Source organism: Durio zibethinus, chromosome 10, assembly GCF_047325235.1.
Source record: "Durio zibethinus cultivar Kanyao isolate XHJ-2024 chromosome 10, ASM4732523v1, whole genome shotgun sequence".
In the NCBI taxonomy this organism is placed as follows: domain Eukaryota; kingdom Viridiplantae; phylum Streptophyta; class Magnoliopsida; order Malvales; family Malvaceae; genus Durio; species Durio zibethinus.
The window spans coordinates 27559612-27572564 of NC_143171.1; the positions used below are offsets into that span (position 1 = coordinate 27559612).

Here is a 12953-nt window from a genome sequence, read left to right on the forward strand (position 1 = left end):
TATCATTTAATACTTAATAGTTATTGTGATAATAAATTTTAAAAGCAAGACAATAATAGAAACGAGAATGAATGGGAAATACATGAAATTATTAAGGTGTTGAGCTAGTATTGCTTACCTCTTCCTTTGAAACTTCATTCGGTATGATTTCATTTCCTTCATTTGTTTTCTCGCACTGATTTTCTTCACCCACTGTCTCATCTCTTGCTCTGACAGGTTTCTCTTTGATTGCAGCATCTTCTGTTTCATTGAGCAATTCATTGTCAAAAGCCCTTTCATGTGTCTCCGTGTTGAAATTCTGGGCTTCCTCAGTCTCTCTTGTTTGTTCTGGAATCTTCTCTGGACTCTCATCTTCTTGCAATTCTGTTTCCTTCGATTCATCTCCTTGGACCTCAGAAGGCAATGTAGAGGTTGTAATATGAAGGTGATCCTCTGGCTTCTCAACTGGCAGAGTAAAAGCAGCAGTTGCTCCATCTTCTAAGGCACCTTGAAGCTCTCTTGTGCATTCTGATTGTTGGGTTTTGTCATCTTCCTTTGTTTCTGCTTCTTTTATTTTCTCTTCTTCTCTTACAGTTCCATGCTCCTGTGATTCCTCTGCTACAACCTGACTAGAATTAGTTTCACCTTCCAACATATCTCGGGGCTCCTTTGATTCAATTTTTTCTGAGCTTATCTCTTGTACTGTCGTTACTCCATCAGAGTCTCCATTTTGCATCTCTTCTTCCTTTACTTTCTCCTCTTCAGTCGATGGCAATGTGACAACAGGATTTGAAATTTGCTCCTCTGGTTTCTCTGTGGGGATGGTCTGAGCAGAAGCATTGTCTACTACTGCAAGAGTTTCATCCTCCTGAAGCCGTTCCTTTTGCAAGGATGCATCTTCTCCATTGTCCTGTAAGAATTCTGCTTCCTCTGTTTGGTCACTTTTTATCTTCTCAGCTGTACTTGTACTTCCACATTCCTCTTCCTTTGAAGGCAGTGCAGAGGTTGGATTCTGAGCCTGTTCTGATGATTTCTTTTCAGTGAGAGTGTGACCAACAGTCAGTTCATCTTCTGCAACAGCTTCTAGCTCAACGGACCTTTCCTTTTGTGAGCATATCTCTACTGTTGTCGTTTCATCTGAAGCTTCTTCAATCTTGTCTTTTATGATTTCCCCTTCGTTTGTTTTCTCATCTTCTGTCTTCTTAGTTTCATGCTTTCGTTCTTCACTAGTTATAGCAGAGGTTGAAATATGAAGTTGCTCTCCTGAGAAAGTCCGATCAGATGTGATTTCTTCTTTTGGAACTGCATGAGGCTCATTTGGCTCTTCTTTTTGCAAGCATATCTCTTCTGTTTCTCTACCTGACGAATCTTCACAATTCTCATTTTCAAGCTTTTCTGCTTCTTTCCTTTTCTCTTCTTCTAGCTTCTTAACAGTGCCTATTGTTTCAATCTCCAGTGATTCCTCTGTTATTGAAGCCTGAGCAGTTTCCTGATCCACAACAGCTTCAGGCTCCTGAGGTCCTTCCTTTTCTAAGCATGTTTCTTTTTCTAGCAATACAACTTCTTTCACTTTTTCTTCTTCTTCCTCATTGGCTGTAGTTCCATGCTCTATGTTCTCATCTGGCATTGCTGAAGTCAAAGATTGCTCATTTGGTTCCTCCACTTGGAGAGCTTGAGCTGTAGCTATTTCATCTTTCTTAGCATCTTCATGCTCCCGAACCTCTTCTTTTTCCAAGCACATCTTTGATGTTTTCTTTGCATTAGAAGAATCTTCTGAAATCTTATCTGGAATGTCTGCTTCATCTATTTTCTCTTCTTCTGTCTTCTCAACCGTGCTTATGTTTTCTTCCTCCTTTTCCTTGGAAACCATTGGAGAGCTTGTAGTCCCCTCGTCCGGTTTATTAGCTGAAAGAGTCTGCTTCCCAGGTATTTCATCTCCTCGAACAACATCTAGCTTTGTGGGTACTTCTTCCTTTGTTTTGCCATATTCTATCTCCTCACTTATGGCTCCAGTTCCCTGCTCCCTTTCCTCAGAAGGCAATGTAGAAGATGTAGTTTGAATTTGCTCCTCTGGTTCATCGTTCTGAAGACCCTGGTCAGCAATAGTTTCTCCTTCTGAGACTGCTTTAGCCTCTCTTTGTTCTTCATTTGGCACGCATACCTCTTCAATTGTCTTTGTGTCAGAAGAATCCTCTAGACTCTCATGTTTTATTTCAGCATCCTTCTGTATCTCTTCTTCAATCTTCTCAATTGGGTGTGCAGTTCTGACCTCTTCATCCTCAGAAGGCAATGTGTCGGCAGAAGTTTGAAGTTGCTCCTCCAGCTTCTCTTCCGGAAGAGTTTTAGGGGAACCAATATTATCTTTCACTATAGTTTCTTCTTTCTTAGCATCTTCAGCAATTGTTTCTTGCCCCCCAACAGCTTTTAGCTCCTTGTTTTCTTCCTTTTCCAAGCATATCTCACCTCCTTTCTTTGTATCAGAAGAATCTTTATCTAGAGTTTCCACTTCCTTCAGTTCCTTTTCTTCTGCTAAATCGACTTGAGTTGTAACTCCATGCTCTCCTTCTGTGGAAGGCACTTTGGATGATGGAGCTGGAGATTGCTCCTCTGGTTTCTCCTCCACTAGAAGAATTTGAGAAGCATTAGTTTCATCTTTTGCTTCTCTGTCCTCTAGAATCTCTTGAGTCACTGGCAAAGCTCCCTTTGTGGAGCTTTCAACGTGGTCAGATGATGATATCTTAGTCAAATCTTCCACTGATGTAGACTCCTCGGTTATATCTTCACCTGAATTATCTGCTGTTTTTTCTCCATCATCTTCAACTTCTTCTGGATAAATCTCTTTGACATCTCCAACATCAGCCTTCTGTGAGGATTCTGCAACTCTGTCCTGCAAATCTATTGGAACATGGTCCTTGGCAATTGAACTTGTTATCTCTGTGTTCCCAGTGGGATCTAGTTCCCTTGGAATCTGCTCATCAGATGCTATATTAGTTGTTTCCTCTAGCTGCTGAATATCATCAAATATTGGATTGCCTTCTGCAGCTGATAATTCTATGCTTGATACCTGATAAAAGATGAAACATAGAGGTGCTCAGTATGATTAATTTCTATCAATTATTTTCCTTACTTTATGATGTTTAGACTTCATTTGTGGCTCCTAGAATGATTGAGAGACCTGACAAATAGAAATTTAAAATAATAACCAAAAAACAAAAGGAATAATCCTGGCTCCAAGAAATTTGCTTGCCTGTTCTCCTATATAAGATCTAAGTTATTCTACTGCTCTCTCTTTATCTCACATATTATATTTTGATTTCTTATGGTCCTTCAAAGAGCTAACCGTGTTTTATTCTAAAACCTCGAATCTCTTTCGTCATTTGACAGATTAATGAAATCAACAAGACTTGCAGTTCCTGTTACAGTTACATTTGCATCAAATATTATGCAATGCAAAGTTTGAAAGGAGGATTCAATGTAGTCTGACCTGTTGTGTCACTGTTGTGGTTTCAATCCCTGCAACCGAGGCTTGGCCTGGATCCTCAACAGTTTTATCTTCGATCTTCGTTTCAATTATCTCATCTTCACTGGCCTTTTGAGCTTCCGCTTTTTGCTGTTATAGATTAAAGCTTCAATGTAGATATAGAAAAGCAAGAAACGAATAAGATGAACAAAATTTAGTTTCTTTTTCCTGACCTCTTCATATGTCTCGTCTTCAATCAGTTTATCCTTTAGCTCATCTTTTCCAGAGCCATCTTTCGTCAGCTCTTCTGAATGGGACGTCGAATAAGATGTTTCAGTAACTTCCTTGTCTTCCATGACCTGTCATTTTGCCCACTCAGTTAATAGTTGTCAAAATAATAAATTTTACAAGCAAGAGAATAATAGAAACGAGAATGAATAGGAAATACACGAAATTATTAAGGTTTGGAGCTAGTGTTGCTTACCTCTTCTTTTACAACTTCATTCTGTAAGATGTCATTTCCTTCATTTGTTTTCTCACACTGATTTTCTTCACCCCCTATCTCATCTGTTGATTTGACAATTTTCTCGTTAATTGCAGCGTCTTCTATTTCAGCGAGTAATTCATTGTCAAAAGCCCTTTCATGTGTCTCTCCGTTGAAATTTGGGGCTTCCTCAATCTCTCTTGTTTGTTCTGGAATCTTCTCTGGACTCTCAGCTTCTTGCAATTCTGTTTCCTTGGTTTCATCTTCTTGGACCTCAGAAGGCAATGTAGAGGTTGTAATATGAAGGTGATCTTCCGGCTTCTCACCTGGCAGAGTAAAAGCAGCAGTTGCTCCATCTTCTAAGGCACCTTGAAGCTCTCTTGTGCATTCTGATTGTTGGGTTTCGTCATCTTCCTGTGTTTCTGCTTCTTTTATTTTCTCTTCTTCTCTTACAGTTCCATGCTCCTGTGATTCCTCTGCTATAACCTGACTAGAATTAGTTTCACCTTCCAACACAGCTTGGGGCTCCCTTGTCTCATTTTTTTCAAAGCTTATCTCTTCTACTGTCTTTCCTCCATCAGAGTCTCCATTTTGCATCTCTTCTTCCTTTACTTTCTCCTCTTCAGTCTTGTCAACTTCGCTGATGGTTTCGTGCTTATGTTCCTTTGATGGCAATGTAACAACAGGATTTGGAATTTGCTCCTCTGGTTTCTCTGCTGGGATAGTTTGAGCAGAAGCAGTGTCATCTACTGCAAGAGCTTCATCCTCCTGAAGCCGTTCCTTTTGCAAGGATGTATCTCCTCCATTATCAATTTCTAAGAATTCTGCTTCCTCTGTTTTCGCACTTTCTATCTTCTCAGTTGTACCTGTACTTCCACATTCCTCTTCCTTTGAAGGCAGTGCAGAGGTTGGATTCTGAACTTGTTCTTCTGATTTCTTTTCGGTGAGAGTGTGACCAGCAGTCATTTCATCTTCCACAACAGCCTCTAGCTCGACGGGCCTTTCCTTTTGTGAGCATATCTCCACTGTTGTCCGTGCATCTGAAGCATCTTCTCCAATCTCGTCTTTTATGATTTCCCCTTCATTTGTTTTCTCATCTTCTGTCTCCTTGGTTTCATGCTCTTGTTCTTGACTAGTTAAAGCGGAGGCTGAAATATGTAGGTGCTCTTCTGATAAAGTCTGACCGGAAGTAATTTCTTCTTTTGGAACTGCATGAAGCTCATTTGGCTCTTCCTTTTGCAAGCATATCTCTTCTGTTTCTCTAGCTGATGAATCTTCACAATTCTCATCTTCAAGCTTTTCTGCTTCTTTCCTTTTCTCTTCCTCTAGCTTCTCAACAGTGCTTATTGTTTCAATCTCCACTGATTCCTCTGTTATTGAAGCCTGAGCAACAGTAGTTTCTTGATCCACAACAGTTTCAGGCTCCTGTGATCCTTCCTTTTCTAACATTTCCCCTTCCTTCACTTTTTCTTCTTCTTCCTTATCTTCAGAAACATGATTTCCATCTGAAGCTAATTCAATTTTCCCCAGTTCATATGCATTTGAAGTTTTGGAGGCTTCACTCTTTGTCTCTACAAGCTTAAGATCACTGTTTACTTGGTCCAACTTTTCCACTGTTAGGCTTTTCTCAGCTTCATCAATCTGATCTTTGGGCATGTAAAATACCTCAGGATCTCTCTTGATTACGTCAGCTTCATCCTTGTCTACATTTTCCATATTTAGAGTCTGCTTTTCCGCTTCATCACTGTCCTTAGGTGGGACTTGGGGTGCCAAGTCAGAGGATATTTCTTCAAGCTGCAAATTCTCTACTCTAGTCACTTGATTAGCATCACTCTCAATAGTTTCTGGACTCACGTGGACTGAGCTGATATGCGATGTACTTACAAGCTCCCCATTCACCTCAGTGTCATTTAAGCTTGTCTCTGCTATTACTTCTGTCACAGCTTCAATATGACTCTCGTCATCACAGAGTTTTGACTCATCGATAAACTCCTCAATTTTTTCTTCTGCTTCTCTATCTTCATCCCGCACACTTACAGGGTCACCAGGCTTTTCATCCTGTGTCCTTTCTTCTAATTCTTTTATGACGTGGGATGCTTCTCCGTCATTGGTTGAATGTTCTTCAGCCTCTGACTTTTCTGCTTCTATCTGTTCCTTGGAGCCTGCTTCCTTGAGACATTCAGTTGAGACTGAACTGTAGTCTTCCACCTGTGAATAAGTAGTTAAAATGTTTAAAAATTTAACATCTGAAAATGCCATGTGAATAACTATTCATTATATATTACTGAGATGACCTTATTAGTTGTTTCATTTCCTTTTGAAACTGGATGAAATTCATTTGAGCTACTTTCTTCCTCCATGACATGTTCTTTGATGTCTTCACTATCATCAGCTTTCTCAACTTCCTTATCAATCTGCTAAAAATTAATATTTGTCAATATAACAAAAGTACACCTCCTTAAATAATCATGAAGACAAAATATTCATAAGTGTTTGTTACCTCTTCAGACAAAATGACAGCCTTGGTAACCTCGTTTGCATTTTCTTCTCTGTTACTATGGTCTTCATCCTCCAGTTTGTCTTCCAGTTCCTCTTTTATCTGTTTTTCAGTTTGCTCCACTGGTTTCTCCACTAGAAGAATTTGAGAAGCATTAGTTTCATCTGTTGCTCCTCTCTCCTCAATCATGTCTTGAGTTACTTGCAAAGTTTCCTTTGTGGAGCTTTCGACATGGTCAGATGATGATATCTTAGTTGAAGCTTCCACTGATGTAGGCTCTTCAGTTATTTCTTCACCTGAATTAACTGCCGGTTTTTCTGCACCATGTTCAACTACTTCTGGATAGATCTCTTTGACATCTCCAACTTCAGACTTCTGTGAGGATTCTGAAACTCTGTCTTGCAAATCTATTGGAACAAGTTCCTTGGCAATCAAACTTTGTATCTCTTTGTTCTCTTTGGGATCTAATTCCCTTGGAATCTGCTCATCGGATGCTATTTTAGTTGCTTGCTCTGGCTGCTGAATATCATCAATTATTTGATTGCCTTCTGCGGCTGATAGTTCTGTGCTTGATTCCTGATAAAAGTTGAAACGTAGAGCTGCTCAGTATGATTAATTTCTATCAGTTATTTTCCTTATTCTATTATGCTTAGACTTCATTTGCAGCTCCTAGAGTGATCGAGTGACCTGACGAATAGAAATTTAAATAATAACAGAAAAAAAGAATAATTATAGCTTCAAGAATTTTGCTTGCCTTTTCTCCTATATAAGATCTAACTTATTCTACTGCACTCCCTCTCCCATAATATTTTGATATTCAAAAGGTCCTTCGATGAGCTAACCATGTTTTATACTAAAACCTGGAATCTCTTTTGTCATTTGAGCAGATTCATGAAATCAACAAGAATATTGCACTTTCTGTTGCAGTTACATTTGCGTAAAATATTATTCAAGGCAAAGTTTGAAAGGCGGATTCAATGTAGGCTGACCTCTTCTGTTACTGTTGTGGTTTCAATCTTGGCAACTGAACCTTGGCCTGGATCCTCAACAGTTTTATCTTCAATTTGCTTTTCAATTATTTCATTTTCACTGGTCTTTTGAGCTTCCAAATTGAGCTGTTGTAGATTAAAGCTTCAATATAGATATAGAAAAGCAAGAAACGAAAAAGATGAACAAAGTTTAGTTTCTGTTTCCTTACCTCTTCACTTGTCTTGTCTTCAACCAGTTTATCCTTTTGCTTATCTTCTCTAGAGCCATCTTTCGTCAGCTCTTCCAAATGTGAAGTTGAATAAGATGTTTCGGTAACTTCCTTGTCATCAATGACCTGTCATTTTTGCCGCCTCAGTTAACAGTTGTCAAGATAATAAATTTTACAAGCAAGAGAATAATAGATATGAGAATGACTAGGAAACACATGAAATTGTTACGGTTTTGAGCTAGTATTGCTTACCTCTTCTTTTGAAACTTCATTCAGTATGATTTCATTTCCTTCATTTGTTTTCTCACACTGATTTTCTTCCTCATCGGATGTTGTTCCATGCTTTATGTTCTCAGCAGGCAATGCTGAAGTTAAAGACTGCTCATTTGGTTCCTCTACTTGGAGAGCTTGAGCAGAAGCAGTTTCATCTTTCTTATCATCTGCAAGCTTTTGAAACTCTTCTTTTTCTGAGTATATCTCTGCCATTTTCTTTGCATCGGAAGTATCTTCTGAAATCTTGTTCAGAATGTCTGCTTCATTTATTTTCTCTTCTTCTGTCTTCTGAACCATGCTTATATTTTCTTCCTCCTTTTCCTTGGAAACCAATGGAGAGCATGCAGTCCCCTCTGGTTCATTAGCTGAGAGAGTCTGCTCACCAGTTATTTCATCTCCTCTAATGACATCTAGCTTTGTGGGTACTTCTTCCTTTGTTTCGCCATATTGCATCTCCTCACCTATGGCTCCAGTTCCATGCTCCCTTTCCTCGGAAGGCAATACAGAAGATGCAGTTTCAATCTGCTCCTCTGGTTCATCGTTTTGAAGACCCTGGTCAGCAATAGTTTCTTCTTCTGAGACTGTATTAGGCTCGCTTTGGTCTTCATTGGGCAAGCATACCTCTTCTATTGTCTTTGTGTCAGAAGAATATTCTAGACTCTCATGTTTTACTTCATCATCCTTCTGTATCTCTTCTTCAATCTTCTCAATTGGGTGTGCAGTTCTGACCTCTTCATCCTGAGAAGGCAATGTGCAGGCAGAAGTTTGAAGTTGCTCCGCCAGTTGCTCTTCTGGAAGAGTGCTAGGGGAACTAATATCATCTTTCAAAATATTTTCAACTCTTTGAGATATGTAATAAGATGATGTTTCTGGTTCTCCTTTGGTTTCTTCAACTTTGTTGGCTTCCAGTTCTTCTGCTGTTAGGCTGTTCATGGTTTCTGCGTCTTGTTCTGCGCCCTTGTCACCAGAAACATGATCTTCATCCGCTGTTATGCTTTTTTCAGTTTCAACCTGATCATTAGGCATGTAAAATGCCTCAGGATCTCTCTTGATTTCATCAGCTTCATCCTTGTCTACAGTTTCCATATTTAGGCTCTGCTTTGCCACTTCATCATTGTCATTAGTTGGGACATGGTGTGCCAAGTTAGAGGATATTTCTTCAAGATGAACATTTTCTACTTCTCTAGTCTCCTGGTCAGCATCACTCTCAATAGATTCTAGACTCACCTTGACTGAGTTGGTATTAGATGTATTTACAATCTCCTCATTCACCTCTGTGTCGTTTAAGCTTGTCTCTGCTCTTACTTCTGTCACAGCTTCAATATGACTCTTGTCATGACAGAGTTTTGAGTCATCGCTTATCTCTTCAATTTTTCCTTCTGCTTCTCTATCTTCACCCTGCACATTGACAGGGTCTCCAGGCTCTTCATCCTGTGTCCGTTCTTCTAATTCTTTTATGACGTGGGATGCTTCTCTGTCATTGGTTGAATGTTCTTCAAGCTCTTTGTTTCCTGCTTCTATCTGTTCCTTGGAGTCTGCTTCCTTGAGACATTCAGTTGAGACTGAACTGTTGTCTTCCACCTGTGAATAAGTAATTAAATTGTTTAAAAATTTAACATCTGAAAATGCTATGTGATAACTATTCATTTTGTATTACTGAGATGACCTCATTGGTTGTTTCATTTCCTTTTGATTGTGGATGAAGTTCATTTATGCTACTTTCTTCCTCCATGATATGTTCTTTGATGTCTTCACTATCATCAGCTTTCTCAACTTCCTTGTCTATCTGCTAAAAATTAATATTTGTCAACATAACATAAAGTCACCTCCTTAAATAATTATGAAGACAAAATATTCATAAGTATTCTTTACCTCCTCAGATAAAATGACAGCCTTGGTAACCACATTTGCGTTTTCGTCTCTGTTAATATGGTCTTCATCCTCCAGTTTGTCTTCCAGTTCCTCTTTTATCTGTTTTTCAGTTTGCTCCACTGGTTTCTCCGCTAGACGAATTTGAGAAGCATTAGTTTCATCTGTTGCTTCTCTCTCCTCAATCACGTCTTGAGTTACTTGCAAAGTTTCCTTTGTGGAGATTTTGACTTGGTCAGATGATGATATCTTAGTCAAATCTTCCACTGATATAGACTCCTTGGTTATTTCTTCACCTGAATTAACTGCTGTTTTTTCTCTGCCATGTTCATCTCCAACTTCTGACTTCTGTGAGGATTCTGCAACTCTATCCTGCAAATCTATTGGAACAAGTTCCTCGGCAATCGAACTTTGTATCTCTGTGTTCTCTTTGGGATCTAATTCCCTTGGAATCTGCTCAACAGATGCTATTTTAGTTGTTTCCTCTGGCTGCTGAATATCATCAATTATTTGATTGCCTTCTACGGCTGATAGTTCTGTGCTTGATTCCTGATAAAAGATGAAACACAGAGTTGCTCAGTGTGATTAATTTCTATCAGTTATTTTCCTTATTTTATGATGCTTAGACTTCATTTGCAGCTCCTAGAATGATTGAGAGACCTGACAAATAGATATTTAAAATAATAACAGAAAAAAGAATAATTCTAGCTTCAAGAATTTTACTCGCCTTTTCTCCTATATAAGATCTAAGTTATTCTACTGCACTCCCTCTCCCATAATATTTTGACTTTCAAAAGGTCCTTCAATAAGCTAACCATGTTTTATACTAAAACCTGGAATCTCTTTCGTCATTTGAACAGATTCATAAAATCAACAAGACTGTTGCACTTTCTGTAACAGTTACATTTGCATAAAATGTTATTCCAATCAAAGTTTGAAGGGAAGATTCAATGTAGTTTGACCTCTTCTGTTACTGTTGTGGTTTCAATCCAGGCAACTGAAGCTTGGCCTGGATCCTCAACAGTTTTATCTTCAACCTGCTTTTCAATTGTATCATTTTCATCGGTCTTTTGAGCTTCGACATTGAGCTGTTATAGATTCAAGCTTCAATATCGATATAAAAAAGCAACAAACAAATAAGATGAACAAAGTTCAGTTTCTGTTTCCTGACCTCTTCATATATCTTGTCTTCAACCAGTTTATCCTTTTGCTCATCTTTTTCAGAGCCATCTTTCGTCAGCTCTTCCAAATGGGAAGTTGAATAAGATGTCTCGGTAACTTCCTTGTCATCAATGACCTGTCATTTTTGCCGCCTCAGTTAATAGTTGTCAAAATAATAAATTTTACAAGAGAATAATAGATACAAGAATGAATAGGAAATACATGAAATTATAAGGTTTTGAGCTAGTATTGCTTACCTCTTCTTTTGAAGCTTCATTCAGTATGATTTCATTTCCTTCATTTGTTTTCTCACACTGATTTTCTTCCTCATTGGCTGTAGTTCCATGCTTTATGTTCTCAGCAGGCAATGCTGAAGTCAAAGACTGCTCATTTGGTTCCTCCACTTGGAGAGCTTGAGCAGAAGCAGTTTCATCTTTCGTAGCATCTTCAAGCTCCTGAAACTCTTCTTTTTCTGAGTATATCTCTGCTGTTTTGTGTGCTTCAGAAGTATCTTCTGAAATCTTGTCTGGAATGTCTGCTTCATTTATTTTCTCCTCTTCTGTCTTCTCAACCATGCTTATATTTTCTTCCTCCTTTTCCTTTGAAACCAACGGAGAGCATGCAGTCCCCTCTGGTTTATTAGCTGAGAGAGTCTGCTTACCAGTTATTTCACCTCCAGTAATGTCATCTAGCTTTTTGGTTATTTCTTCCTTTGTTTCGCCATATTGTATCTCCTCACCTATGGCTCCAGTTCCATGCTCCCTTTCCTCGGAAGGCAATGTAGAAGATGTAGTTTCAATCTGGTCCTCTGGTTGATCGTTTTGAAGACCCTGGTCAGCAACTGGTTCTTCTTCTGAGACTGTTTTAGGCTCTCTTTGTTCTTCATTGGGCACGCCAACCTCTTCTATTGTCTTTGTGTCAGAAGAATCTTCTAGACTCTCATGTTTTATTTCAGCATCCTTCTGTGTCTCTTCTTCAATGTTCTCAATTGGGTGTGCAGTTCTGATCTCTTCCTCCTCAGAAGGCAATGTGCAGGTAGAAATTTGAAGTTGCTCCTCTGGTTTCTCTTCTGGAAGTGTACTAGGGCAACTAATATCATCTTTCAAAATAGTTTCAACTCTTTGACATATGTAATCAGATGATGTTTCTGGTTCTCCTTTGGTTTCTTCAACTTTGTTGGCTTCCAGTTCTTCTGCTGTTAGGCTTTTCGTGGTTTCTGCATCTTGCTCTGTGCCCTTGTCTTCAGAAACATGATCTCCATCTGAAGCTAGTTCAATTTTCCCCAATTCATCTTTGTTTGAAGTTTTGGAGGCTTCACTCTTTGTCTTTTCAAGCTCATGATCGCAATTTAGTTGGTCCACCTTTTCCACTGTTAGGCTCTTCTCAGTTTCAGCCTGATCGTTGGGCATGTAAAATGCCTCAGGATCTCTCTTGATTTCGTCAGCTTCATCCTTGTCTACAGTTTCCGCATTTAGACTCTGCTTTTCCACTTCATCATTGTCATTAGTTGGGACTTGGGTCGTCAGGTCAGAGGATATTTCTTCAAGCTGCACATTCTCTACTTCTTTAGTCTCTTGATTAGCATCACTCTCAATAGTTTCTAGACTCACCTTGACTGAGTTGGTATTCGATGTATTTACAATCTCCTCATTCATCTCAGTGTCGTTTAAGCTTGTCTCTGCTCTTACTTCTGTCACAGCTTCAATACGACTCTTGTCATGACAGAGTTTTGAGTCATCAATAATCTCAATTTTTTCTTCTGCTTCTGTATGTTCATTCTGCACACTTGCAGGGTCTCCAGACTCTTCATCCTGTGTCCTTTCTTCTAATTCTTTTATGACATGGGATGCTTCTCTGTCATTGGTTGAATGTTCTTCAACCTCTGAGTTTTCTCCTTCTATCTGTTCCTTGGAGTCTGCTTCCTTGAGACATTCAGTTGAGACTGAACTGTAGTCTTCCACCTGTGAATAAGTAGTTAAAATGTTTAAAAATTTAACATCTGAAAATGCTATGTGAATAACTATTCCTTATG

General features: G+C 38.9%; 1 protein-coding gene across 6 annotated transcripts in view; it reads right to left on the bottom strand.

Moving 5' to 3' along the window:
* The window catches only part of LOC111293070 (uncharacterized), a 34887-nt gene that overhangs the window by 6910 nt on the left and 15024 nt on the right, over positions 1-12953 (bottom strand). For 3 of the 6 annotated variants that reach the window (XM_089767081.1, XM_089767078.1, XM_089767079.1), the window contains 14 exons: positions 11179-12882; positions 10932-11057; positions 10723-10848; positions 9764-10309; positions 9558-9677; positions 7871-9472; positions 7619-7744; positions 7410-7535; positions 6424-6996; positions 6218-6337; positions 3924-6131; positions 3673-3798; positions 3464-3589; positions 119-3043 (listed from right to left, as the gene is read on the bottom strand). In XM_089767081.1, the coding sequence (XP_089623207.1) occupies positions 119-3043; positions 3464-3589; positions 3673-3798; positions 3924-6131; positions 6218-6337; positions 6424-6996; positions 7410-7535; positions 7619-7744; positions 7871-9472; positions 9558-9677; positions 9764-10309; positions 10723-10848; positions 10932-11057; positions 11179-12882 (10554 nt within the window). The remainder of the gene's footprint in view (positions 1-118; positions 3044-3463; positions 3590-3672; positions 3799-3923; positions 6132-6217; positions 6338-6423; positions 6997-7409; positions 7536-7618; positions 7745-7870; positions 9473-9557; positions 9678-9763; positions 10310-10722; positions 10849-10931; positions 11058-11178; positions 12883-12953) is intronic. The other 3 variants (XM_089767083.1, XM_089767080.1, XM_089767082.1) reach the window with 2 other exon arrangements.